General features: G+C 28.2%; 2 protein-coding genes across 3 annotated transcripts in view; both read left to right on the top strand.

The window, feature by feature from the left end:
• The first annotated feature begins 466 nt into the window (after positions 1-466).
• Positions 467-6,543, top strand: LOC113371125 (zinc finger protein 836-like). The gene is made up of 8 exons (XM_026611770.1): positions 467-638; positions 700-1,217; positions 1,334-1,440; positions 1,515-1,646; positions 3,151-3,377; positions 4,151-4,348; positions 4,778-4,881; positions 6,133-6,543. The coding sequence occupies exons 1-8, from the start codon at positions 467-469 to the stop codon at positions 6,541-6,543; spliced, it is 1,869 nt and encodes a 622-aa protein (XP_026467555.1).
• Positions 6,544-8,175: 1,632 nt separating this feature from the next.
• Positions 8,176-25,777, top strand: part of LOC113371625 (E3 ubiquitin-protein ligase TRIP12) — a 36,655-nt gene continuing 19,053 nt past the window's right edge. For both annotated transcript variants that reach the window (XM_026612271.1, XM_026612270.1), the window contains exons 1-5: positions 8,176-8,485; positions 20,362-20,483; positions 21,389-21,579; positions 22,368-22,545; positions 25,136-25,672. In XM_026612271.1, coding sequence (XP_026468056.1) covers positions 21,526-21,579; positions 22,368-22,545; positions 25,136-25,672 — 769 coding nt within the window. In that variant the 5' untranslated portion in view covers positions 8,176-8,485; positions 20,362-20,483; positions 21,389-21,525. The remainder of the gene's footprint in view (positions 8,486-20,361; positions 20,484-21,388; positions 21,580-22,367; positions 22,546-25,135; positions 25,673-25,777) is intronic.

The following is a 25,777-nucleotide window of genomic DNA, read 5'->3' as shown; positions in this document are numbered from 1 at the left end:
GGTATCAAATGTGTGCCTTTAAATACTTAATTATAAAGAAATATTTTTTAGAGGCTCCAAATAAAGTCAATAATAAGTAGCAAACTTATAGTGTCTATGAAAATAAGTTTCTAATAGTTTTGGAGTTGTTCGAGCTATTTTATGTGATATCTTTATGAAATACATGAAAATGTGTTGCTAACATGTGACAGTCTTTCATGAATAATAATTAAATTTATGTTACATTTTACGTAATATCATGTTACAAATCATAAGTTAAGATCATACTCAAAATTAGCATCAATATGTCATCATTTTGTGCAAAACGAATCTATAAATCAAGAAGAGATTGGTTTAAAATATGGTTTAATCATAAAACTATATCATAACATTTTGTGAAAACTTCAAATTTAATCCATTGTTAGTTACTAGCTAAATAATTATCAGTTTTTAAATAAATATTCATATTGCGTATCTAACATTAAAAATGTGTAAAATTCCTTGTCCACTTTGTTGCGAAAAGTCGTTCATTAATGCAGAAATTCTTCGAGTAGCATTAGTAGAAGTTACCACTAAACCTTTACAATGTCCATTGTGTAATGCAATTTGTTTGGGTCTGGACAAACTGACCATCCATTTATTTACTCATTGTGTACTAGGTAAGCTGTATAAATTAATTAAATTTGTGAAAACATGTTAACGAAACCACTTTTTATTTAGGTAACAAAACCGATCGAGAATACAAAAATTTGCCGGAATATACCAAAAATGTACTTAGCATATCTGAATCGATACCAAACAATACCCAAACTAATAACTCTCAAATTAATCATAATCTTTCAATTTCCTTTGATCAGAATAGTGAACAGTTTGAAGTTGACAATGGCAACCAATTTCTAGCCGATGGTGAAAATCAAGCAAATGTCCAAGCAATTAACCAAAATCAACAAAACAATAATTGCACAGTAGTAAACAAGCAACAAATGACTTTTTTGGAAAGTCAAAACTGTCAGCAAAGGGTTATGCAGCCAAGCTTAATAACTCTTCCAATGAATGTATCAATGCAAGTTGGAGCTACTGTAACCCAAAAGGATAATATGTTAGAAATTGATACAAATATAGGAAATAATCAAGATATGGTGAATAATAAGATAACAAATCAAACGCAACAAATATCCCCTAAATTTCAATTAAGACCTTCGCCTTTAGAAACTGTAGTTACCAGGTTGACGAATGGGGTAATGTTATAATAAATAATGCAATTTAAACATTCTGAAACATCTAAAGCAATATGTGAAACTAATTTAATATCAGTAATAAATATTTTAAATTAATATCTTATTTGAATTTATAGCAAACTGTGCTTGTGCCAAATAAAAACAAACGAAATGCTGATGGAGCCAATATGGATGCTGACGGTTCCGGAAATCAGTTTTCTATCGCAAATAGTTCCAAAACCTTGTATGTATATCAATTTTTACTGTATTTTATATTGTATTGTAATTTCATAATTAAATGTATCGTATGTCTTTCAGGTGTGATTTATGTGGATTTCATTTCGATTCTGTAGAACTTCTAGCAATGCACGCTTTCATAGCGCATGAAAACAATAGTTCTTTAACAAGAATGGAACTTCACGCCTGTGGTTTGTGTGAGAAAACTTTCAGGTAAATACATAAGTGTTATTAAATTGTTGATTCACGTATATATTTTCGTAACCTATAAGCATTAAAAACAGCACAGGCAATAAAGTTGTCAACGAAGATTTTTTTCTTAATTTATAAACACTACTTGTCATTGCAACATACAACAACTTGAAAAATTTTATGTTGACAAATCTAACAAATAAAAACTTTTGCATCAAAATGTATTGAAAATGATTTTATTGAAGGCGACTATAAGTCATAAGTTAATAAAGAATTAATAATAATTCTTAAAAATTAATTAATAATTAATCATAGGTCAATTCATTGTCAACCATACAGATATAAGGTTGTAAGGTTGACATTAACAAGTATGCCTTGAGGCAAGTTGTAAATATTTCACATACTTAATCAATAAGAATTGAAATTTAGCAAATTGAAGAAGAGCTTTTGCGTTCAATTAAAAACTGATCAATTAAACTATAATGAATTTTATTATCATTTTTCGTAGGCCTAAAATATTTAAGATATGTGTTAAGGTAATGAACTTTACCAGCATACAAAGCTTTATCAAAATTGGCAGAATGTTTAAGAATTAATTACAAAGAAATGGCTCCGCTAATCTTTACCAAAAATTAACCAATACTATTCTCTATTGATATTCCGACGGCTTTTAAGTTTTCAAAATTGGCAGGATTTTTAGCAAAGACATGAATAATCATGGAAATGTTGCACTTTTTCGTTAAGGCAATGAACCTTATCATCATACAACGCTTTATCAAAATTGGCAGAAGAATCAATTACAAAGAAATGGCTCTGCCAATCTTTACCAGAAATTAACCACTACGATTCTCTACTGATATCCCGACGCGACGGCTTTTAAGTTTTCAAAATTGGCAGGATTGTGCAAAATGTTGCACTTTTTACTAATTATAAAGAAACGGCTTGACCCATCGGCCCACATAACTAATCAAAGCGAGTCCTTATTTCTCTTTCGGAAAGTTAAGTTTTACATTGAATTATCGTAATAAAAATAAGATCTATAACTTTATTACAAAATAAATTAAAAAAAAGTATTATCGAAACCAGATTTCATCGAAAAACGAATAATTACTTACTTAAGTAAGTTTTTTTAAATATGTAATTATTTAATGAGCAAATTGCATTTTTTTTAACAGTAATCAGAACCTTACGTCCTATGAGCTGTTGGGCTGAAACTTCTCCTTACTTCGTATTTTTTAGATGGTAACCCAATGGTTAATCTATCCATATTTGATGATTTTGTTATTAGAATTATTCTAATAGGGCTGACATTTTATTGGTGTTGCAATGCCGGGTGAGGGCTATTTTCACTTGGAAACATATTGCTATCTATATTTCCAAGTGAAAACCGTTGTCACTGCTGCCTGACAACAGGCTGCTCGAAGTGGGTATCGAACCCGGGACCACTGACTCGGGTCCCGTCGCTCTTAACCGCTTACTTACGGGCAAGCCCTAAATTGCAAATTGATTTCATTTTTCTTTCTAGGATGCCTGCAGCTTTACTTCTCCACCGATCAGTCATACATGATATAACTGCAGCAAATCAATCAAAAATTAACTCCAGTTCAGAAAAGCAAGTACCTCTCAATTCAACAGTTGTAATTACGGCACCATTCAGTCAAGGCAACGATCAAAAACTTTGGAATTGTGATATTTGCTCGAAAAGTTTTACCACTAAATATTTTTTAAAGAAACATAAAAGATTGCACACAGGTAAAAGATACAATTACAGGTAAAACAGTCGATTTGTTATAAAATAAATGAAGTTTCTTATTAGTAATAAATATAAAATACTAGTAGATTTCGTGTTTTTATCAGTTTAACAAGCAACATTTGTTTCGTATTATTATTTTTAACGTGTTCCTCGTTTAACATTATTATTCAATAATAAATTATAAAATTCGATATTTTGCTGAGTGTTTATATAAATCAATTATACTACGCTCCAATGTTTATGGTATGTTATCAATATAAAACGCGAAAGCTCCTATTCATCATATTCGCTTTTTTTAAAATGTTATTGTTCTGCGATTCGTTTATAAAAACAATGAGCAGAGATAAGATTGCGAACAATATGAAATATAAACAATATTTGTGAACAATATAATATGAAATTGAAAACATCTTGATTAGATATCAGTTGATACGACAAACGGAGGATGTTATTCACATTATTCACATTTGTTATAACTAATAAATAATATATATATTATTCGATAACAAAAAAATAATTATAGGTTGCACTGGCATGTTGAAGAATAATATATCCAAGTTTTCTTTGAATTATATATCAAGATATGTTTAACTTATATTATTTTCATTGCTTGCATGAATATTTCTGCTCATAAATAAATTTTGAAATTGCATAGCGTTCAAAACGATTTTTATAATTATTATCTTCTCAATGAATTTGGCAATATAATTATCGAGCCTAATAGGGGATTTTAAAAGAATGATTAGGTATCAAATATTTTTTATATTTATAGGTGAGATGCCATACAGTTGTACAAAATGCAACAAAACTTTTACATTCCAACAATCGTATCATAAACATCTACTTTATCACAACGATGAAAAACCACATGCCTGTTCACATTGCGGAAGAACTTTTAAGGAATTGTCAACATTGCACAACCATCAAAGGATCCATACTGGCGAAAAACCATTCGCATGCGAAACTTGCGGTAAGGATAAAAAAAAATTATTATAAAATTTCTTTCTTAGACAATAATTATTTAAGTAATTTATCAAAAGTGCCAAAAAGTCAAAAACTCTTAAAATATATAATGAGATAATATTCTAAATATGTAATACTTCAGAAAGTATGAAAAAATTCATATGTTACGAAAAAATGCTAATAAAGTGTAATAATTCACAATTATATTTGGTTTTATCAAAGACATATTTTTTTCATATGCCGCAATTATTTATATATTTATTTCTTACTACTGGGTATTGGAAACTTTTTTATTATCGCTTGTCTGTTGTATTGATACAGAAGAATAGGCAAAATATTAATTTGAATTCTTTCTAAAATTTGACTTCTATTTATGTATGACTTTTATTTAAGTATGTTTTTACCAATATTTCTATTAATAATATATATTTTTTAGGAAAAGCATTTCGTCAGAGAGTATCTTATCTGGTTCACAGACGAATTCATACAGGAGCCATGCCGTATAAATGTACAGCTTGCAACAGGAGCTTCAGATATAAGGTAATAATATCAAGTATCTTTTTAGCATTTCAGTTAATTATATTTTGTATTACAATCTTGTAAACCTTATGCAAAAAAAAATATTTTTCAACAAAGTTTTTGCAAGCTTTCGAGAATAATCACTGATTTCAGTAAAAGTCTATTGCAAACATCTAGAAGTACACTCTGGCATTTTTGGAGTCTATGACTTGTATTACTGAAGCTGCCTTATATATGAACATTATAATAATTTCCTCATTAAACATTAAAAATTTTCTTTCTCGAAAACAATATTTGAAAAAATAGTAAAATGCATCGGTAAAGGATATGCAAATATTTTAAATATATGTTTTTCATCAGTTCACGAATATTTATAATATTCATATTATAATTTCTTTTGTCTGCTATCTATTCTATTTTTTCGTTACCATTATAAGCAACAATTCAATTGGTAACTAAAAATAAACTTATATAAGGATATAAGTGTAGTATTTATTAAATTTTACTATATACTTCAAATTTAAAAAAATAATACCGACGTATATTTAATACTTCATTTTTTCCTTCGTTTCTGCGTTTCGTAGGGACAACAAAAGAGGCGTGTCGACCCGGGCGCTAACCGGGTCGACTTCCTCGAGTCTCGAAGAAACTAAGACAGTTTAGTGGAATTTTAAAACTCGTGCTTGGGTTTTTCATAAATTTTTGTGATAATTCTCAAATCGTCATAATATTGTTAACAGAGAGGAGCTTTTACATAATCGTTGTCTACCGAATACCTGGGGGCCGTTCAAGTATTACGTAAGCACTATAGGGGGGCGGAGGGTATTATTTGCTTATTTTGCTTATTTTTGGTAAGAACTTTGCTTACTTTTGCTGACAAAGGGGAGGGGGGTGAATAATTGTAATAAATCTGCTTACGTAATACTGGTGCCTACCAAATGCCACAATGAAATAATTAGTTTATTATTGCAATTTAATTTTTGTACTTTATATTTTAATCAAACCAATTTCCTATAGTAAAATATAAAAAACATTACAAGCACGCAATGTTTTTTTAATAGTTTTGAATGGATTTTTTTTATAAGCAAAAATATATATCATATTTTATCCTTATTAGAAAATATTATAATCGCAATGTTCTGAAACAAATCAACAATCAATGACGTATTTCACTCTAATAACGGTAGTAGAAAAACATAGAAATACTATTAATACTAACAACTGCTTCTGGTGAATTAATTGATCATTTAAACAATAAATTTCCTTTTACAGGTGTCACAAAGAACTCATAAATGCGCTGCTCAAATTGCAAGTAATCTTGCACGCAAGCAAGATGATCTCATTCAAAAATTATTGTCTGATGAGTCGAGCGCACAAGGCACAGCCCAACAATTGCCACCAGAACCAAGTCCCGTCTCTGAAATTCAAAACCAACTTGTAAATAATGCAATTGATCCTCCTGAAATAACAAATATTGATCATATAGTTGCAGAGTCATATGACAGTATGCTCTTGCAAACAGAAGATGTTTGTCCAAACTATACTGTTACTTTTCAAGAAGATAGTCCTGAACCAAAAAATCAAGCATATGAGGATGTTGATGTTTTGACACTGTATGAATGCTCTGATAGTTTAGAAACCATTAATGAAGACGCTTTAAAGAATCTCTTGCATCAGGGGTAAGACACAGGAACAATTATTTGGATAATTTTATTTTTATACTATCAAATATTTAAATTACTAATGTTAATTTATTTAAATTATTTATTTATTTTTATATAAACAATATAAAATCAAGCAATTAGTAGATAATTATTAAAAAAAATCAAAACTGAGTAATTAACACCAAATTAAACTTTATTCATAGTTGGTGTTCACATCATAATTTGTCTTCTATTAAAGTTTTATATTATATTTTTGTTTTTATATGTTTGTTAATTATATTCAATAATTGTTTATATCGTGCTTAAGTTAAATTATTTATACATATGTGCCGCACAAATGTGAGTCAAATCAATGCTCCAAACATATACTAGATAAATTGAATGTTTAAATTATCTTTGGGTTAATTTGATTGTATGCTAGATAAATTAAATTTTTAAATCATCTTTGGTTTATTTGAATGCATGCTAGATAAATTAAATTTTCAACTCATATTTAGTTTATTTGATTGTATGAATGTCTTAAAAGCCTATATGTGTGTTTGCCTTTAATGCACTAATTTAGCAGCCAAAACGTCGAAATAAAATATAAATTGAGATCTTATGTTTCTAAAATGTCACATCCTTAAGCTAAAAAATATACAAAAGTAAGGATTATAATACAACAATACTAAATAATATTTTTTACGCCAACCAACAAAAAAATTACCAAACAAATAATTCAGAAACACAAACTAATATTTTAAACCAAAAGATATACAATTTTAGGCTAAAAAACACTTCAGAATAAACTATATATAGTCCAGTCATTATAGTAAGTTCACCTCGGAATTTGAGAGAAACCCAGCTGTAAGTCTGTAAATACTTGTATATTGATACCTAAAAGTTGTCTCAAAACCTACATATGTTGCGTACACCCTACCATATGTAGGTTTTGAGACAACGTTTAGGTGCCAATATACAAGTATTTACAGACTTACAGCTGGGTATCTCGAATTCCGAAATTCTTACCTAATTAAAAGCTTAAATCACTGAACTAATAGTTATTTACTATGTACTATTTTAAAAGTGCAGCACTGAATTGAATTTTGAAACAAAAACAATATGTAAATATGATTGTAAGAAATCAGGAATTAAGGAAACAATTCAGTCTTACATATATTTAATAAATTTTGCTATCGTAAAATAAAAAAAGGTTATGTTTGTTTGCACTAGTAGAAACTAAAAAGATGAAAACAGATCATCACTATTTTATCTATAACTTTCTTACCATGTTGCAAGTTTTTCAAGGTCCACATTTTTTCTTTATAAAAATTGGGCAGATGAATATGGTATAAAAGTGTGTTTAAAGAAAGAAATGTGTTCAGAATACATTGTTTTAAATTGTTATGCATAAATAATTCAATAAGATACCTTGATAAATTAAAAAATCGAAAGCAATACATTAAAGATTATTCATTTTATATATTAATGTATGTACATCAGATATTATTCGAATAAGTTTCTTGTTTTATATTTTAAATATACAAACATTCAAACTGTAACTGTAACATACTTCGCCAACTTCCCACCGATGTTGGCGCGCCTGTCTGTACAAGTTATTCTTTGGCGAGCTACCGAGTCGTTCGTTGCGCGCAGTCTATTAATACGTTTCGCCTCCTCTATGGTACTTTAAGTCTAGTTTCGTTCTTGCTCTTTATTATTCTGGATAATGACCAAGCAGCTGTTTGTGCCAGAATCAGTTTGATGCTATTCGAAAGACAAATTTTGGTGTAAAATGGACAATTTACGCCACAAAGCTGGCTTAAAACTTGCATTAATAGTATAAAGAACAATTGTTTGTGAAAGTGTTTGTGAATTAGCTTTTAATGAATATAAAAACAAGACAGAAGACATTTTGAATGTACATTTTAGTTTTGTGTAATATAATATCTTTGTGAATATGAATTGCAAATTATCAGCAGGTCAGTTAAACTTGATATTTCATGTGTAATCGTCGTTGGGATCAATTTAGTATTTTATTATATAACTATTGTTATCGTCGTTCAGGAGTCATATTGCATGAAGTATATGGCAACAAAAATTATTTCAATAACGTTGTTATTGTTTTAAGTTCGATGTTTATAAATTATTAGCAGAACGTATTGCGATAATAATTCTAAAGACGACCAGCAATGACCAATCGGGAACATTGTTTGTTAATAACGTTTACATTTTTGTGCGATCATAATGGCTGTCGTTCGTATATATTATAAGTTATCGACAATATCAACTGCTTTTGTACGACATAGGTTGATTTAATGATAAGTTTGAGTAGACGATTTAGTACGATATGTGAGTTCTGATTATGCAGTCATACCGTGCTCTGATCAATTGATTAATGTCATACGAAATATGCAGAATGTGTTAACATAAATACGTACGTCGCAGATTTTGGAGAAACAGTAAGCTTTCATATGATTTATATACTAAACTTAGAGAAATCTTGATATCTTAAATAATTGGTTATGTGCGTCATCAAGTGTGATGCATTCATAAAAATATTACATCATAATTAACTTAAGAAACAACATATAAATTTTGATATTTCATCAAATAATAGAAGTTTTATAAATAAAATTTTGTAGTTGCTACATGTAATTCAAATTTAAAACTTTATTATGAAATTGCAATGACATGAAGTTTGACGCATACGAATTTTTACTTGACATTGGAAATATATTTCATGCTAAACATGCTAAACGCTTTAGTGAAAAATGTAATGTCTTATTTTTAATTTTATTTCAACTGAGACTTATAATTGACATTTATTAATAAATATAATTTCAAAATTCATTACGCTCATATCAATTTATTAAATATCATTCTACACACAAACATACTAAATTAGCACATTTATTAGCATGCTGCATGGAAATACTTGATAACAAATAATGTATGACCTTCAATTTAAATGCAATAAGTTAAATGTAATAATATACAAAAAATCTAATAATTTCCTACAAAAGTTTTAATTTATTCCTGTCAAGTTTAAATCAATTTCGTTCATTCCATCCGAATGGTTTCGGTGCATCTCCATTTTGTTTGTGATTTGATTGCTTAGCGAACATATGATCAAGGCACTTGTATTGTAATGGGTATATGCCCTGACAACAGCTGTTTCAATACATTTGATTGTGTTAGAAATGCTAGCGTGTGTCGCCGTGAAAAAAGTGTTCGCTCGTCAAACGATCGAAGTTTAAACTTTTAGAAAACACGTCGCTAGATTCGAAGGAAATCGAAAATATACATCCGCATATGTTTATTCTGTATGTTCGATATTGATTGAATTCCTTTATTTCTATGAAATGTAAATATAAATAATTTTTTTGATAATGTACATATATGCATACTTTAAATTTATTCTTTGATTTTATAAACTATGTATGAAAATTGATTAGATATTAATTATTTAGCTAATTGATAAGTTAATTATTTCGCTATTGACATCATAGATAAGCCATGGATTTTTCAATAAATTCATGTTTCTTTTCCAAACAATCAATCCAATAAATAAAAAAGAGTGCGCGTAAGGTTGAAGTAAAACTTTGTTGTAATCACAAGATGGCCTTTCAAATGTAAGTAAGTACATCATGTAACAATTTTGAATAATGTTTATTAGTAATATGGTAACATTTGTGATGCACACATTTATTAGTGTCAACCATTATACACGTTTTATATAATAATAAATTATAAATTATATATTTATATTAGCATTAAAAATATGTATAATATTTAAAAGCAATAATGTAATTAAAGTCATAGTTATAATATGGCATGATCGGTTTGTCATTGTAATTAGCATTTAGGACTTGGACCTTCAATAGAGAAATGCTGATTAATTAATTCTATAATATTCGTTCACACAGTGGATTATGTAAAACAACGCCTAAAAAATATTGTTTTCACAATTTCAGTCATCATGCAATAATTGTGTTTGAAGAACTTCATGTAATTAAAATTAACATACATTCATTGACTGCTTGTATTTTATTTACTTTTTCGCTGGCGATATAATTTCATTCTTTGAACAGCTTTAATATCTGTTTTGCCTAAAAAGTATTTTCCATTTTAATAACTTCAAAAATTTATAGAAACTACGAATAATATTGAAATTATTTCAATAAACTCACGTTTAGTGCAAGGCACAAATGTTTTATTTATTTTATTATTCGCATTATAATTATTTACGGGAAGCAGGGTAAAATATTCTTCTACTTCAGGAATTTTTTTTATTAAATCAAGATTTGTTCTACGATCTTATAATGTTTATTTATCTATGCCAATTTCCTTGTTGATATCGATACGCATACCATACATAATTAAGCATAAAATGACGCATACAACAATAGATCTCTATTCACACGACACGACGGCTATTTCATCGAGAGCGAATGACGTACAGTTCGGGCGTAACGCAATTTCCGTTGCATTCTCACAGTTTTACACCCTAGTCGCGCCTAAAGAAGTTTTACTTCAAAGAGTATTAGCTTTTTGGAGATAATTAATTAGGACGTTTTGCAATTAAATACTTTCCATGATCAGGTATTGTCCAAAACAGTTTTTTTTTAATATAGATTAACAATATTCATTATGATAATTACACAATATTGAGATAGACATAATTCATGTACCAGAAGAGAAGAAAGTAAAAAAAAGACGTGTATAAAAAGTGAAAAGTATAAAAATGTATAAAATTGAGCAGCAAAATTTATCTGCAATATAGATCTAATTCAGTGATATAGATTTATAGATCAATATTGCAGGAAAATAATTTTTGCTTCTATTTTATAATTTTTATACGTTTCTACATGTCTTTCTTTGTTTCTTTACTATCTTTCGTACGTAATCCATTCTTTTATAATATTTTCTTAATATTCTGTAATTATCATCATTAATATTGTTAGTCTACAGTAAAAAAGTTTTTGACAGAAAAACCTAATTGTTTTTTTATCTATTGGATTAAATATTTGGTTATATATAATATAATTGTTTAATAGGCTGAATGATGACACACAGCAAGGGTCGAAAAGTATAATTAATAATGTTTTTTTAACCTTTTTTTATTGGCATGAATGTGTTGCAAATTATTTCATATATGTTATATTAAATATTATCTAATGTTTTATTCTATACTTGAGTATATCTATTATAGTACTATATAATTTAATCTAATCTATACATTTATATATGCATTTTGGTTACTTTTTTTATTTTCCAGGATTTTTATTTCGTTTAATTTAAAAAGTACATTGTATGTTTTTTACTTAAACACCTATCTTCACTTCAAAGGATTTTTTTTTTTAAATATACATATCATTTTATATCTAGTTAATATTAATTCTGTGGTGAAAATATCATGAAAACCATTAAGTCAGTGGTTCCCAACCTTTTAGCGTTTTTTTTTAAAAAATGTTACTTCCCTCTTCATTTTTCTTGGATTCTAATTTCATAAATACTCTACAGATTTTATCAGGCTACAAATTAATATACAATAAATATTATGTAAAAACATGTATATACATGAAAAATAATTATTTAATCATTATTTTTTTTATATTATTTTAACATTTTTGGTATATTTTCGAAAATAGTAATATTTTGAGAACAGCAGTATGCTTCTCGTAGAACTGCCTTTTGTGTCCCCCAGGGAGCGCGCCCCACAGGTTGGAAACCACGGAATTAACTATATATTTAAAGACAACACAAATTACATTTTATGGAGAATATCAGATGATATAATATTTTTTGTTTGTAGTTTACACAAAATTGGTTTAAATTTTTTATAAAACTTGGTAACACTTGGCATACCTAAACATATTTTCTATTACAGAACCTATCTAGTTTATAATTGTATTATTTGTATTATTATTTTAAAAAATGATTTTGAAATTTTCATAATAGTCCAGTCATTTAAGCTTAAATTAGGTAAGAACCTCGAAATTCGAGATACCCAGCTGTAAGCCTGTAAATACTTGTATATTGACACCTTAAAAGTTGTCTCAAAACCCTACATATGGTATTGACACCCTACCTTATGTAGGTTTTGAGACAACTTTAGGGTGACAATACACAAGTATTTATAGACTTACAGCTGGATATCTCGAATTCCGAGGTGAACTTACTGAACTATAATTTTTGGAACATGTAATGCGTGAAGTACAATTTTAGAAAATACTTTACAAGAAAATATTCACTTTTTTGGTATGAATTACACTGTTGTTGTGTTCCTTGATTTGCCAAAAACTGCTTCAGTTTGAATTTTTTGTAATTTATTTATATTCTTGTTTGTCGTGCACAAGATTCTTTACGATCAGTAAATAATAATTTATACATCATAACATTATACTAGTTTTATCAACAAATTACATCACCAGCCCAGATTTTATTAGGTTTGCCATACTATTATTTGAATATTTATAACCGTTTGAGGCTTCTGAATGATGAGTAATACTGGGGAAATAATTGTTGCCAAGCATCGGTCTATGAGGTTAACTATTTATAAGAAATTCTCTTTGCATTCCAAGGCTATATGACTTTGAAATTCGCATTAACTTATATAAATTATGCAACATAAATTAATTGATCTCAATAAAGTATATATGTATAATAATTTGTTTATTGTAAAAATAAGAACAAGTAGGAACCAGACAATATACCAAAAAATAGTGGAAAGAGAAAAAGAACAACTTTTCATTTCATTCATTTTTATTTAAAAAAAAACATAAATTTTAGTAATCCTCATGAACAAGCAAACTGCATAGCGTCATGTACTAATATTTAATCTTACAAATAATATGCAAATTAAAAATGTAAATTCTTAGACGATTTTTATGTTCGTATACTTACTAATCATTCAAAATGTTTTATTAAACTCGAGGAAGTTTATGTTGTTATAAATTGGAATTCGTGAACCAGATTTAAGACGAATGAGTTGTGAAATTAATTTTACATTAAGCGTTGGACTGTGATTTATTAATCAAAATTACAAATATTTTATTAAAATAGAATAATTTATATTGATATAAATAGGAAATTGTGACCAGAAATAATGCCAATGAATTTTGAAATTATTTTTACATTAAGCCTTAGACTTGAATTTCAATGCATTTATCTGGAGGTTTTAAGCGAAATAATCGTTGCAAAATTATGAAATACACGTGCTGCATTAAATTATTATTCATAAAGGCTAACTTTAGTTGCGAATTATAATTATTTAATTTATAAAATATATACATATATAATATCTGCATACAACGCGCATGTTTTTAATAAGCTGTTGTTAAAATAAAATAAGGTCTGCAATAGTTGGGATCAGTTTCTATAAAAAAAAATTTAGCAAAAAGTCATTTCCCTGAGAACTGATTTGAATGGATCATTTGCCTCTGTCAAATATACTATTTTTGATATTGAGATCTTTTTAATGGCTTGAATAAGTACACAGTAATTAATTTAATTAAGTAAATGAAACATTCCTGGCGTTTAGGAGTCTGATCCTAAACCACCATATATATATATATATATATATATATATATATATATATATATATATATATTATAGTTATCTTTAGAATCTTTGCTGAACATATTTGCATTCATTATCATATATATCACAAATCTGAGCTTTTGTTGTTCTTTGTACAATTCCTCAAACAAAATGTCTGCAAAATTGCCTGTATTCAAGATTTTATGGTCCCTACACATATTTTATTTGTTTAATGACGATAACTATTTAAACTTTGCATGACATGATTATTAGACTTGGTTTGACACGATTTTAAATAAAGATTATATGTAAAATCAATACTACTGTTGTAAGTCGACGTAAACTAATCCGTAGTTGTGAACCATTTATTATATATTTATGACATGAGATCAAACAACTTGGTCTCTAGAGCAATGATGCACCTGCAAAGTTAGCAAATAAACAAGTATCAGTCTAAAATCTACCTGATTCTTTGAGATCTTACATTCAAAAGATCTTTCTACAAGTAAGCGAACCGTAATCCAGTTTTTGAAAATTCTTTGTAGATTTCATTATACATAACAATTTCTATTGCAATCTTTTTTGCATTCGAATATAAATCAGAACTTGTGAGATATTTTAACTACGTATCTTTGTAGTAGACAACCCAAAGGTTGACTTCTATGTTTTTATATTATTAGAGTTTCTTTAATGATGATGATTTTTATCTAAAACATATTTTCATGTATATTTTCAAGTGCAAGATGAGGTCACTACTGATTAACATCAGGTTGTATATTACGAATTAATGTTTGTGTTTTGTGGAATTATAATAAATGAATTACAATGTTGATTTAGCTTGTAGACAAGATACTCAGCTGTAGGTGAATGTTCTGAACATAAATTTAATTATTGAAATAAATCTTGCCAATATTTTGTGTATAACCTGCTTTAAAGATGCATTTTGTAGCGTTTAAAAGGTTGCCCCATAGTCAGTGGTGTTGTGCTAATATTTTTTTTGCCGGAACGCTAAAATTTAATATTTTTGCCGGAGCGCTGAAATTTAAAAACCGGTTCATAAACCGGTTTAAAAACCGGTTCTCATGTTTGTTCCGGTTCCGTTCGAGAAGGAAAGAAACAAAAATACAAAACCCATTTTGAGCACAAATTTGCATGATTATTACAATAATAGGAACATTTAATAAAAATTAGTTGAATTATAATTTATAAAATTCACTTATTAAATCATTTTCTAGTAGTAGCGATTTTTCTTTTTTTTTTTGCCGGAACGCGTTCCGGCTCAAAAATGATTTGCCGGAACGACGTTCCGGCGCGTTCCGGCTCGACAACACCACTGCCCATAGTTTAATTCTGTAAAACTATCAAGTACAACTCTGAGAATCCATGATTAGGTTGTTTTTGGGTTATGTTTGATTTTTAGATTAATTTACTTCCCCTAGGGCAAGTTATAGTAATCGCAAAAAAATCAAGAATGAAAATTTTTATATATCTTTACGTTTCAAAGGTTTCTGAATATTTTGGCCTACCTTAGAAAAAATGAATGTATGTGTGTGCGGATACAAATTTTCGTCGACGATTTCGGGAACACGGAAGAAGCGATTTAAATAATTCAAAAAACATTCGATTCGTATTGATAAGGAGACTTGCTGATTAGTTTTTGGCGAAGGCAGGTCTTGCCGTTCCTAAGATATGGGACAAAAAGTGCCAAAAACGGTAACTCAGTTTTTAAGGGAACGGAGCGTCCGATTTGAATATTTCAAAAAACATTTCACTTGTATTAACAAGATGAAGAACTGATTAAATTTTTGCGAAATCAGGTCCAGCGGTTATGGTCTCTCAATAAAAATAAGTTAAAAATGCCATTTGGCGGTCAAAAATGGTCATTAGACTTATGCACATCAAATTATCAGATATTTTATAGAGATTTTAACAATAAGTATAAATTTTGTTTACATTCCTATGGGTTCCGTACCAATGTTTATCCGTTAGACGGCGACGCGTCGCTTACGCGCTTCGATATTTCGTTTCTATGCAGTTAAAGCAGTGCGATTGTTTCGAAAAAAAAGTTCAAAATTTCCAAAATATTTCAAAATAAATTTTTCTTCAAAAAGTCTTTTTTTTCAAAAAAAAGTAAATTTTTGTCAAAAATTTATAGTATCTCAAAAATCTAATTTTTTCAGAGTAATTTTTTTTCAAAAATGTTAATCTTTAAAAAAAAAAAAAAATGGTACGGGAAGTTCCAGCAATTTGCCTTAAGGCACGATGCCATGCGCCCCACTAGTTGGCTTATGTTTTATTTTTAGATTAATTTATGTAATACATTCTTCTTTCACTCTTCTTAGGGTTGCTATTGGGTAGCTTGATAACAAATTATGGTATCACATCAATTGTTGAGTAGTCCAGTCATTTAAGCATAATATAGGTAAAAATCTCGGAATTCGAGATACCCAGCTATAAGCCTGTAAATACCCTAAAATAGCACCCTAAAAGTTGTCTCAAAACCTATATATGGTACGTACACCTTACCATATGTAGATTTTGAGACAACTTTTAGGGTGCATATGGTACGTACACCCTACCATATGTAGGTTTTGAGTTTTAGGGTGCTCTTTTAGGGTATTTACAGACTTGCAGATGGGCATCTCGAATTCCGAAGTAAACTTACTATAATGACTGGACTAGAATATATTTACAAGGCAGCTTGTAATTTATATTAGAAAAAAAATGTTATCAAAATAGTTTTGAGTCTAGTATTGTATATAACTATCAAATTGTTTTAAAATCATTACTAAACTGAATTAAAGAAAATATTTACTTTTTTGGTTATGTATTCAAATTCAAATTCTATTTGCTGATAAAATGAATAGCTAAAGATTAATCTAAAATATTTTCTACAACAACAATTATATACTACGTCAGTTCTATTCTTTTGGTAATGATTACATAAACTATAGAGAAATAACCGTTTCTAAATTCGATCGTATAATTCTTACAACAAAGTTTAACAGCCGTTCAGTATGAATATTTTTGGACAAGGTTAATGTCTCAAAGTTGAACACCCCTGGTTAGAGTGTACGACCTCCTGAGGTTCTTTCCCCTCGGTACGAACACAGCTGAAACAAAGTGCGCGTGATTGTCAAATACAGAAAAGGGCTATGACCTGTCTCCCTTGTATCAATGAACGGTTACCTTCACATATAAAATAAGACCTTCTCCAAAAACCTTAATAAAACAAATTACTTGAAGCAGATTTATAATAAGATTTTTGGCTTTTTTTGGATTATTTTTTATACCGTTGGGTTAACGAAATTAGTGAAGCTGTAGTGGCTCCGAACAGGTTTTTAATTCGCAGGGGAACAATATCATTTTAGTATATAAAACTTGAATGTAAGGTTAGGGATTTAAATATACGACCATATGTTTTTTCTCTAATATTAAATAATTCATATATGCGAAAGTTCTTTTATTTCAATAAAGTGATTATTGACAAATAGGAAATAGGACAGTCCAATAGATTTCTTTCCACGTTTTTTTCTTATTGTCATTTTTCCTATAAAAGATTATTTTTAAACTTACACAGCATAGTAATCCTATTGTAAACATACAATGCATACAGACACATTTATTTTTAGTAACATTGAATTATATTGAGATGAAAATACTAAACTTAAAGTGAATTTTAAACATTGATATTTTTAAATAATATGGGGCATACTTGAGTGTTTTTTTTTTGAAATAATAATACACAATGAATGATGTTTAATTTTGGCAAATTTGTGCTGCTAGATTACATTTAACCAGGACTTATAATTACTGGATTGGCATTCAATTTAAACATTCTAAATACTACCAAAAATTGCTGATGTTTTTCAATAAAAGAGGCACAGATATTAAAAAAAATATAGCATTTGTGTGATTTGGATAGATTTCCTAGTGATTGTATGTGACACTAAAATTTTAATAGTATTTTTGGTCGATAATGTATTTAGTCAGGTATAGAATTTTCTCGTTAAAATCTGTTTTGTTATAAATTGTGGCACAAAACTGACTTGATTGCAAACAAATATATATTGATGCGCTTTGTAACCTTTAAATTGTGTACCTACATGAGTAAGTATATATCACATGTTATTATATGTGAGCCTTTCGAAACATGTAAGGAAAACAGTTGACCACAATTTTTGTAGTAATTGAATTGCGGATAATTTATAAATTAACTAGTTGTGTATGGCATCGTGCCTTAAGGCAAATTGCTGGAACTTCCCGTACCGCAACGAAATGTTCGAGAAATATTAAACGTTTTCATATAGATTATTATAAATACTGTAACATTATCTAATGTTTATAAGAGGTATGTAAACTGAATTACAAAGTTAAAATTATTTATTTAAAGTATGTAAGTGAGCTTTAGAACTTTAGCTAGAATTGAAATTAAAGTCTCAATTATTTTCGATATACAAAAAAAAATTGGAAAAAAAAATTTGAAATATTTTTTTCCCCAAGAGCAATAACTTTGTCAAAACAAGCAAAAATTTTGAATCATTCAAATCAGATGCTTGTTTCTCTCAAAAACTGCCATTTTTTGCACATTTACCTCGGTATCTCCAAAACGGCTGGACCTGCCTTTGTCAAAATCTAATTACCACTTCTCCCCGTCATTACAAATTGAATGTTTTTTTTGATCATCCACATCGGATGCTCCGTTCTCTCAAAAACTCGATTTTTATTTTTTGCACTTTTTGCTCCGTATCTCCGAAACGGCTGCACCTGCCTTTGCCGAAAACTAATCAGCTTATCTCCCTATCAATAGGAATCGAATGTTTTTTTGAACCATTCAAATCGGTTGATCCGTGGACGAAAATTTGTATCCATACATACATACACACACATCCATTTTTTCTTAGGTATGCCAAAATGTTCAGAAACCTTCAACGTGAAGAAATGTAAAAATTTTCAATTTCGATTTATGGACGATTACAATAACTTACCCTGCGGGAAGTTAAAAATAACAAACTGTGTTTATGTATGAAATTAAATGTTTCAATATATTTATCGTAATTAGAGTTCCGTTGAATCTACGTAGCAACTATTGATTGCAAATTGACACGTGCTGTGCAGACAATGCATAAGTAATATTACTGATAAGAAATATGCTGATTGAAAATCTTAAATATAAACTTTAATATAAAAACATGTTTTCATAATAGCTATAGGTAATGCGGGCAATGCCGTACAGTTTTAGAAGACACATTTTATAATCAGTTAATCTAGATAAAATATCGTTATTCATTGACTCAACCATTCAGCTAAACTAGTTTGAGCTAAAGGTTTGAAAAATGTTAAGAAACCTAAGAAAGTGACTGCACATCAGCCAGACGTAAGATAAGATAACAATTTTTGGCCCCGTTTGGTTACTTTACTCATTGTCAGACTATTTACATGCCCAAATCAAAAATTGATTAAAATATTCTATTTCATAATCTACACACTGTATAAAGTTCTGCGACTATCAACTATAAGTGTCCATTTTAAATAAGTGACTGAAATTTTTTACTGCTCTAGAGCTAAATTATTCCAAATAAAAGAATGATTCTATTTTGCTATTGATCATAATAAATGTAAGTCATTAGTTTGTGAATCTGTGGTTCATCCGAAGTCTAGACGCTTGCTTTTGCCGTCACGTAAAGGGGTATGAGAACTGAATTCCATATATATATAAGGCAGAACAAAACCTAGCGTATTTGCACTGCAACAAAATCGATATAATCCAGAATATTCGCAACGTTTGAAATGATACTCTATAAATAAATGATATTGAATTCCATAAAAATGCATCATTAATTTGCTTTCTAGGTATTTAATTTTATACTGGTGCTTTTACGATAGTAAAATGAGAGCTAGTCATTTGTTTGTTTCACATTTGAGAGAGGCCATTTGCAATGTTCAAAATGTCATTGAGTAAACTTGTTCGTATAGTTTAATTTTTTCGTATTTTGCATACGATGAAATTTTAGTTATAAATATATTTTTATACTTTTTTTATCACTTTGTGTATTTGTTAAACAATTTAAAATGATCAAAGTTGATTTGTGAGTTCATAGCGAACATGCATCACTACATAACCTAAAAATATTTTTTCTAGATGTGTTGTGCATTATTTAAAAACAATTTGCAACGCGATGATAAAACAATATGAACATATGAACTTGTTTAAGTAAAATTACATTGCCTAATTTTATTGAAATTATTTTACTTCATAAAAGTGACTTTATGCCATGATTTTTGTTGTAACGATACATATTCTTCTTACAGTTTCTACATAATTTTCATTAAGTTTTTCGTACATATGGAAAAAACTAACTGTGAGGATCAAATTGTAAACTAGTTGCCACACAGAGAATAAACTCTCTGACAGTTGGGAGTTTGTTTCATCAGTAAGTATATTTCTTATATTTTTGAGTGGATACATGCATCATATTCTGGAATTTAAGACTAATTAAAATACCTCATTGATTTGGAATGAAATTAAGTATGAGATGTGCATTTTTTTACAATACAGTCAATAATAGTTACAAAATAGGCTCATAGTGCTTTCTTTAATAGCCTTCCTCATTTCTTCTCGCAATGTGGTTTTTGGTCAACAAAATACAGTCAAACACATAAGCATTTTTATACCATTATACAATTTTAAATTGAACATTCATGTTTATGATGCTTTGTTAATTTTTTATACCACAATTTTGCAAGCACAAAATGTAAATTAAAACACTTTTTTTCTGATCCTAATTGGAGACTGCAATCTTTTTGCTAACGCTATTCTATATTTATTCAACCAATTCGGGCACAGCAAAGATATGATGTTGAAACTAGCATTTAATAAATGCATACTAGTTTAATAATGTACTACAGACATTCAAAGTTTAATAGAGAATCAATTTGTAGTTTTGACCTCCTATTAATCATGAGTTCAAAGCACTAATCTAAATCAAAAATTATTTTGATACCATCTTTCTAGTGTTCAAACAATTATCATAATGAAAATATGACATTTTAATTAATGAAATATGTTAAATTTAATATATTTACATTTTTAAAAGTGTTGTTTATTTTCATCGAGACATTATTAAGTAATTGCTATGACTCGAGATTAGTAGTAATAGTGATTTTTCGATTGTGTTATAGTATCTTATTCATTCCATATACACACACACACACACACACATATGTATATATATATATATATATATATATATGTATATAAATAAATATATATTTATATATATGCAAAATGTTAGTTTTATTTCAATCAAATGCTCATTTATCTTTTCTTTTTGTAAAGATCTGTTGGGGAAGTGTGCTAGTTTATTTTGCTTGAAAGCAAACTTGAGCAGAAGGGGCTGGGAGGAATGAGCCTGATCATTGACCGTCCACTGACAGCGTGCAGATCACCGCGAGCTGTGAGAGACGGCGTGGTCTATGGCCGACCAGGTCCAAGAGCGGACGCTCTCTGATGTGAGCGGCGCACATCAGGTAGTCTGATAGCATATATTTGTCTTGTCGAATACTAATATACACCTAAGTCTGTTTTTACACGGAGATTGGTTCCAGAAGAAGCCGTGTAAAAAAAAAACGTGTAAAAAAAGACATTGATCTTATACAAAAATGGGTGATTTGTCCTACTCTCTAAAACCTATTAAAATTAGTGAAAAACAAGAATTTTCAAGAACAAGAATTCATGTTTATTTTAATAATAATTCCCCTAAATTAGTGCTATTCACATTTGCTTTGACCAGTAAAAATTGGTTGTACGCGCTAAAGGGGAATTCACTTAAATCTTTAAGCTAGTGTTCGCAAACTATCGATACTATCGATGGTTTCAGACTTTTTTCTTTCATAAATACTTTTTTGTGATATGAACATACTTCGCAAAAATTAAATTTGACAAACAAAATTTAAGTACATAAAATTTCAAATCGTGCTAAATGGAATAAAATCGTGTAAAGAAATTAAAAATATTCAATTTTCAAACCGTGTTATATCAAAACCGTGTACAAAAAGACCGTGTAAAAACAGACTTAGGTGTATAATAATCAATAAGAATATTGAAGACTTAGGAAGATAGATAATTTTGAAATACAAATATGTGATATCATATTTTTAATTATTTTGTAATTTTCTTACTGTATTTTTATTTCACTGACAACAATACTTTCATTGAATGAAAAATTGTAGCATAACAGCATTTCAATTTAATTAAGATAATTTTCAAAGATCTTTGATAGAGTTGTTATTATTCACTATATGTAATTGAATTTCAGCGCAAGAAATCAAATAAGCGCTCTTCCAAACTGGTTAGTAAACCAGATATAGTTGCCCTGGAAGAAGAGTTGCCTCGCAAGCGTGCTTCCACAGCTGCTAATACTTTAGCCAGTCTCAACTGTGCTCACGTAGATTCTGCTATAAAACTTGAAAAGCGACAAGCTAAACTGAATAAATGTATGTATCAAAAAGTTATTTTATGCTTTATAAACACAAAACTTCATGGCTTTGTAGATATTTGCTATGTTGTGTTGTAATTACTTCATCACCCAATATTTTGCAATGTTGATTCTGCTATAAATGTTCTTGATTTTTCAAAAAAAATCTGAATATATACACACACACACACACACATATATATATATATACATATATATATATATATATATATATATGATAGTATCATAATGATATATATATATATATATATATATATATATATATAAATATAAATTGAGGTTTTTTCAGATGGTGCTTTCCTTACTTTTATACTTTTATACTTTTGTTCTATATATATATATATATATATATATATATATATATATATATATATTAAATGGTAGAGTCTTAAATTTGTGTATATTTTGTAGAGTTTCGAACAAGAATCCAAAAAGTAATAAAAAACAAGAAAAGTTTTTTTTTAAAAAAACAATTTCTTTATTTATTTATATAATTACTGTCGACGTTTCGGAACTAGGTACGTTCCATCTACAGGACATCTTTCAAGAAACATGATCTTGATGAGATTTAAGCAAACAAATATGTTTATGAAAAGAAAATGGATTTTTCTTAAATAATAAATTAGTTGAAAAATTATAATAATGTACAGAAATATGATAATACGATCAAATTGAAAATGAGTGTCTTAGACTTAGGCAGTTTTTTTCCAATAGCCGTTCTCATAACATCGAGAGAATAATATTGTTGGTGTTTTCAAATAATAATTTTTTGAATAAAGAAAAAACTTATGGTAATTTTGATTTACAAAATTTATCTATTCGGCTGGCAAATTAACTCATAAATTCAATTCTTGTTAATATCTTGTTTTAGTGAAAAAGTGCTAACATATATTCAAAAAACATACAGGTAATTAATTCAATTTTGTCATTAACTTTTTTTAAAATTTTTCATAACTTTCAAAAAAAAATTTTATCTTTTTTAATATCCTGTTAGATAATCCACTCATTTATTTTTATCATTTTCATTTTGATCGTATTATCATATTTCTGCACATTATTATAATTTTTCAACTAATTTATTATTTAAGAAAAATCCATTTTCTTTTCTTAAACATATTGTTTGCTTAAATCTCATCAATATCATGTTTCTTGACAGATGTCCTGAAGATGGAACGTACCTAGTTCCGAAACGTCGTAATTATATAAATAAATAAATTGTTTTTTTAAAAAAAACTTCTTGTTTTTTATTACTTTTTGGATTCTCGTTTGAAACTCTACAAAATATATATATATATATATATATATATATATATATATTTTATTCTCTTCTTCGCATATTTTTTTATATTTTATAATGTCTCCTATGTTAATGCCTTGATTACATTATTTTCATACAAAAAATTTTTGCTTACTGATTACAGTTTAAATCCAAAGGGTATATTTTCCATATCCTTATTTCGTAATTTTTCCGCCGGCCAAAGCGCCACTAAACCTTCTCTATCTCAGTCTTTCAACCAATAATGAAACAGCTCTTTGAATTTTCTCATCTATATATGAAACACAATTCACTAGTAAAAAATTTTTTGAACATATAGCATGTCTTGATGAGAAGAGTTCTTTCTTTAAAACCTTTTCATTTATTTTATTTTAATTTAATATTTATTTTATTTCAATAGTTTTTTAAAAGTCATGCTTTGTAACTTGTAGAGTAATTGGTGCATTATTTGTATGGTGAGTTATTGCATATTATTCAATTATTTTAGTTGTATCTTACCTTTATATACAACATATTTTAGATACTAATCTTATAAATTTTTACCCTATTGTTTAGATTTATTAAGTGAATTCATTTATTTATTTATATCTTTGTATTTTTAACTTGTAGCTCTGTAGTCTTTTAATATAGCACTGAAGATGGGTCAAATCATGACTTGAAATGTTTGACAATAAAACATTTTACTTCAATAAAATAGTTTCAATTAATGGATGGACGCCCAAGATCAACATTATTATAATATTTCACCATCTGAAAAAACCTCTCAATGTATATATATATATATATATATATATATATATCTCGTATATAGATTTAGTTGTTAATTTTGATGTTGAGATATATGAGTAAGTTCTTGTTTGGCGATACATCAAAGAATAAAAAGCAAAGATTCATAAATTAATCTTTAATTCCAAACGTTTTGACATTCAATTTAATGTCATCATCAGTGGATATTAACGTTGGTGGTTACATCTAGAGAAGTGTGCACTACAATATATATTAGCACTTACATTTATACAACTAACTTGTCATCACCATGCATTTTTTATAATTTTTTTGTATGATGTAAAAAGCAAAATGATGGTTTTATTTGAACAAAATTTGAGTAAAGTTAGGTAATTTCTGCCACAACTTGTGTACTCTGCAAGTTCCGAGGCTTATGACATTAAATTTAATGTCGAAACGTTTGGAATTAAAGATTAATTTATAAATCTTTGCTTTTTATTCTTTGATGTATCGCCCCACAAGAACTTACTCATATATATTTATGTATATATATATATATTGTCTAAAGTAATTTGTTTTATTGTAGCATCAACTTCCACTAGATCATCATATAAATCTAGTACACAACAAACAAGCAAGGTTTCAAATATAAATAAATCTCAAAGAAAATCTCGTCAAAGTCAAGCTCGTAGAGCCCAAAGCAAAACTGAAGGAGTTTCTTCTACAAAATCTCAAAATACTGTTTTGAAGAGTAGTACCAGAAAATCTAGTTCAGCAGGTCTTAGTGCCAGATCTAAAAGTAGTGAAAGTACTATAAGTGTAGGAATTTCAAGCCATAACACAGCTCGTAAAACTAAAATATCCATATCTAATCAAAAGTTGACAAGAAATACTAGATCAAGAAGCCATAGCAGCAGTTTCAATTTATTGGAAGAAGCAAGTCAAGTATCTAGGAAACCAAGTGTTAGTGCCAAATCTGGGAACGAGAGTATAAAGTTAAAAGAAGAGAGAAGTAACAAATCCAGTTTTAATAATAGTAAACAAGGAAATAAATTGCCTAAATCACACATACCATTAAGAAAAGCACCAAAACGAGAACTGGAACTAGTGAATGAGTTTACATGTATGTTCTGTTTAATTTTAATTCCAATCTATGAGATATCATATCTTATAACTGAATGAATTTGATTTTCCAAAGAAATTTCTTTTCGATTGTCATAAAAATGAT

The sequence above is a fragment of the Ctenocephalides felis genome, unplaced genomic scaffold, assembly GCF_003426905.1.
Source record: "Ctenocephalides felis isolate EL2017-DRISC unplaced genomic scaffold, ASM342690v1 CF-g0.4_SCAFFOLD_01492, whole genome shotgun sequence".
Classification (NCBI taxonomy): Eukaryota; Metazoa; Arthropoda; class Insecta; order Siphonaptera; family Pulicidae; genus Ctenocephalides; species Ctenocephalides felis.
The sequence above is the reverse complement of the archived record's forward strand: the minus strand, read 5'-3'. Positions and strand labels throughout refer to the sequence as shown.

What these genes read in the sequence shown, in the direction of transcription:
- LOC113371125 (XM_026611770.1), top strand. Translation starts at nt 467, where the DNA reads ATGTGTAAAATTCCTTGTCCACTTTGTTGCGAAAAGTCGTTCATTAAT. An exon ending in ATTTACTCATTGTGTACTAG is followed by an intron (nt 639 to 699) that starts GTAAGCTGTATA and finishes CTTTTTATTTAG; the next exon opens with GTAACAAAACCGATCGAGAA. An exon ending in TTGTGTGAGAAAACTTTCAG is followed by an intron (nt 1,647 to 3,150) that starts GTAAATACATAA and finishes TTTTCTTTCTAG; the next exon opens with GATGCCTGCAGCTTTACTTC.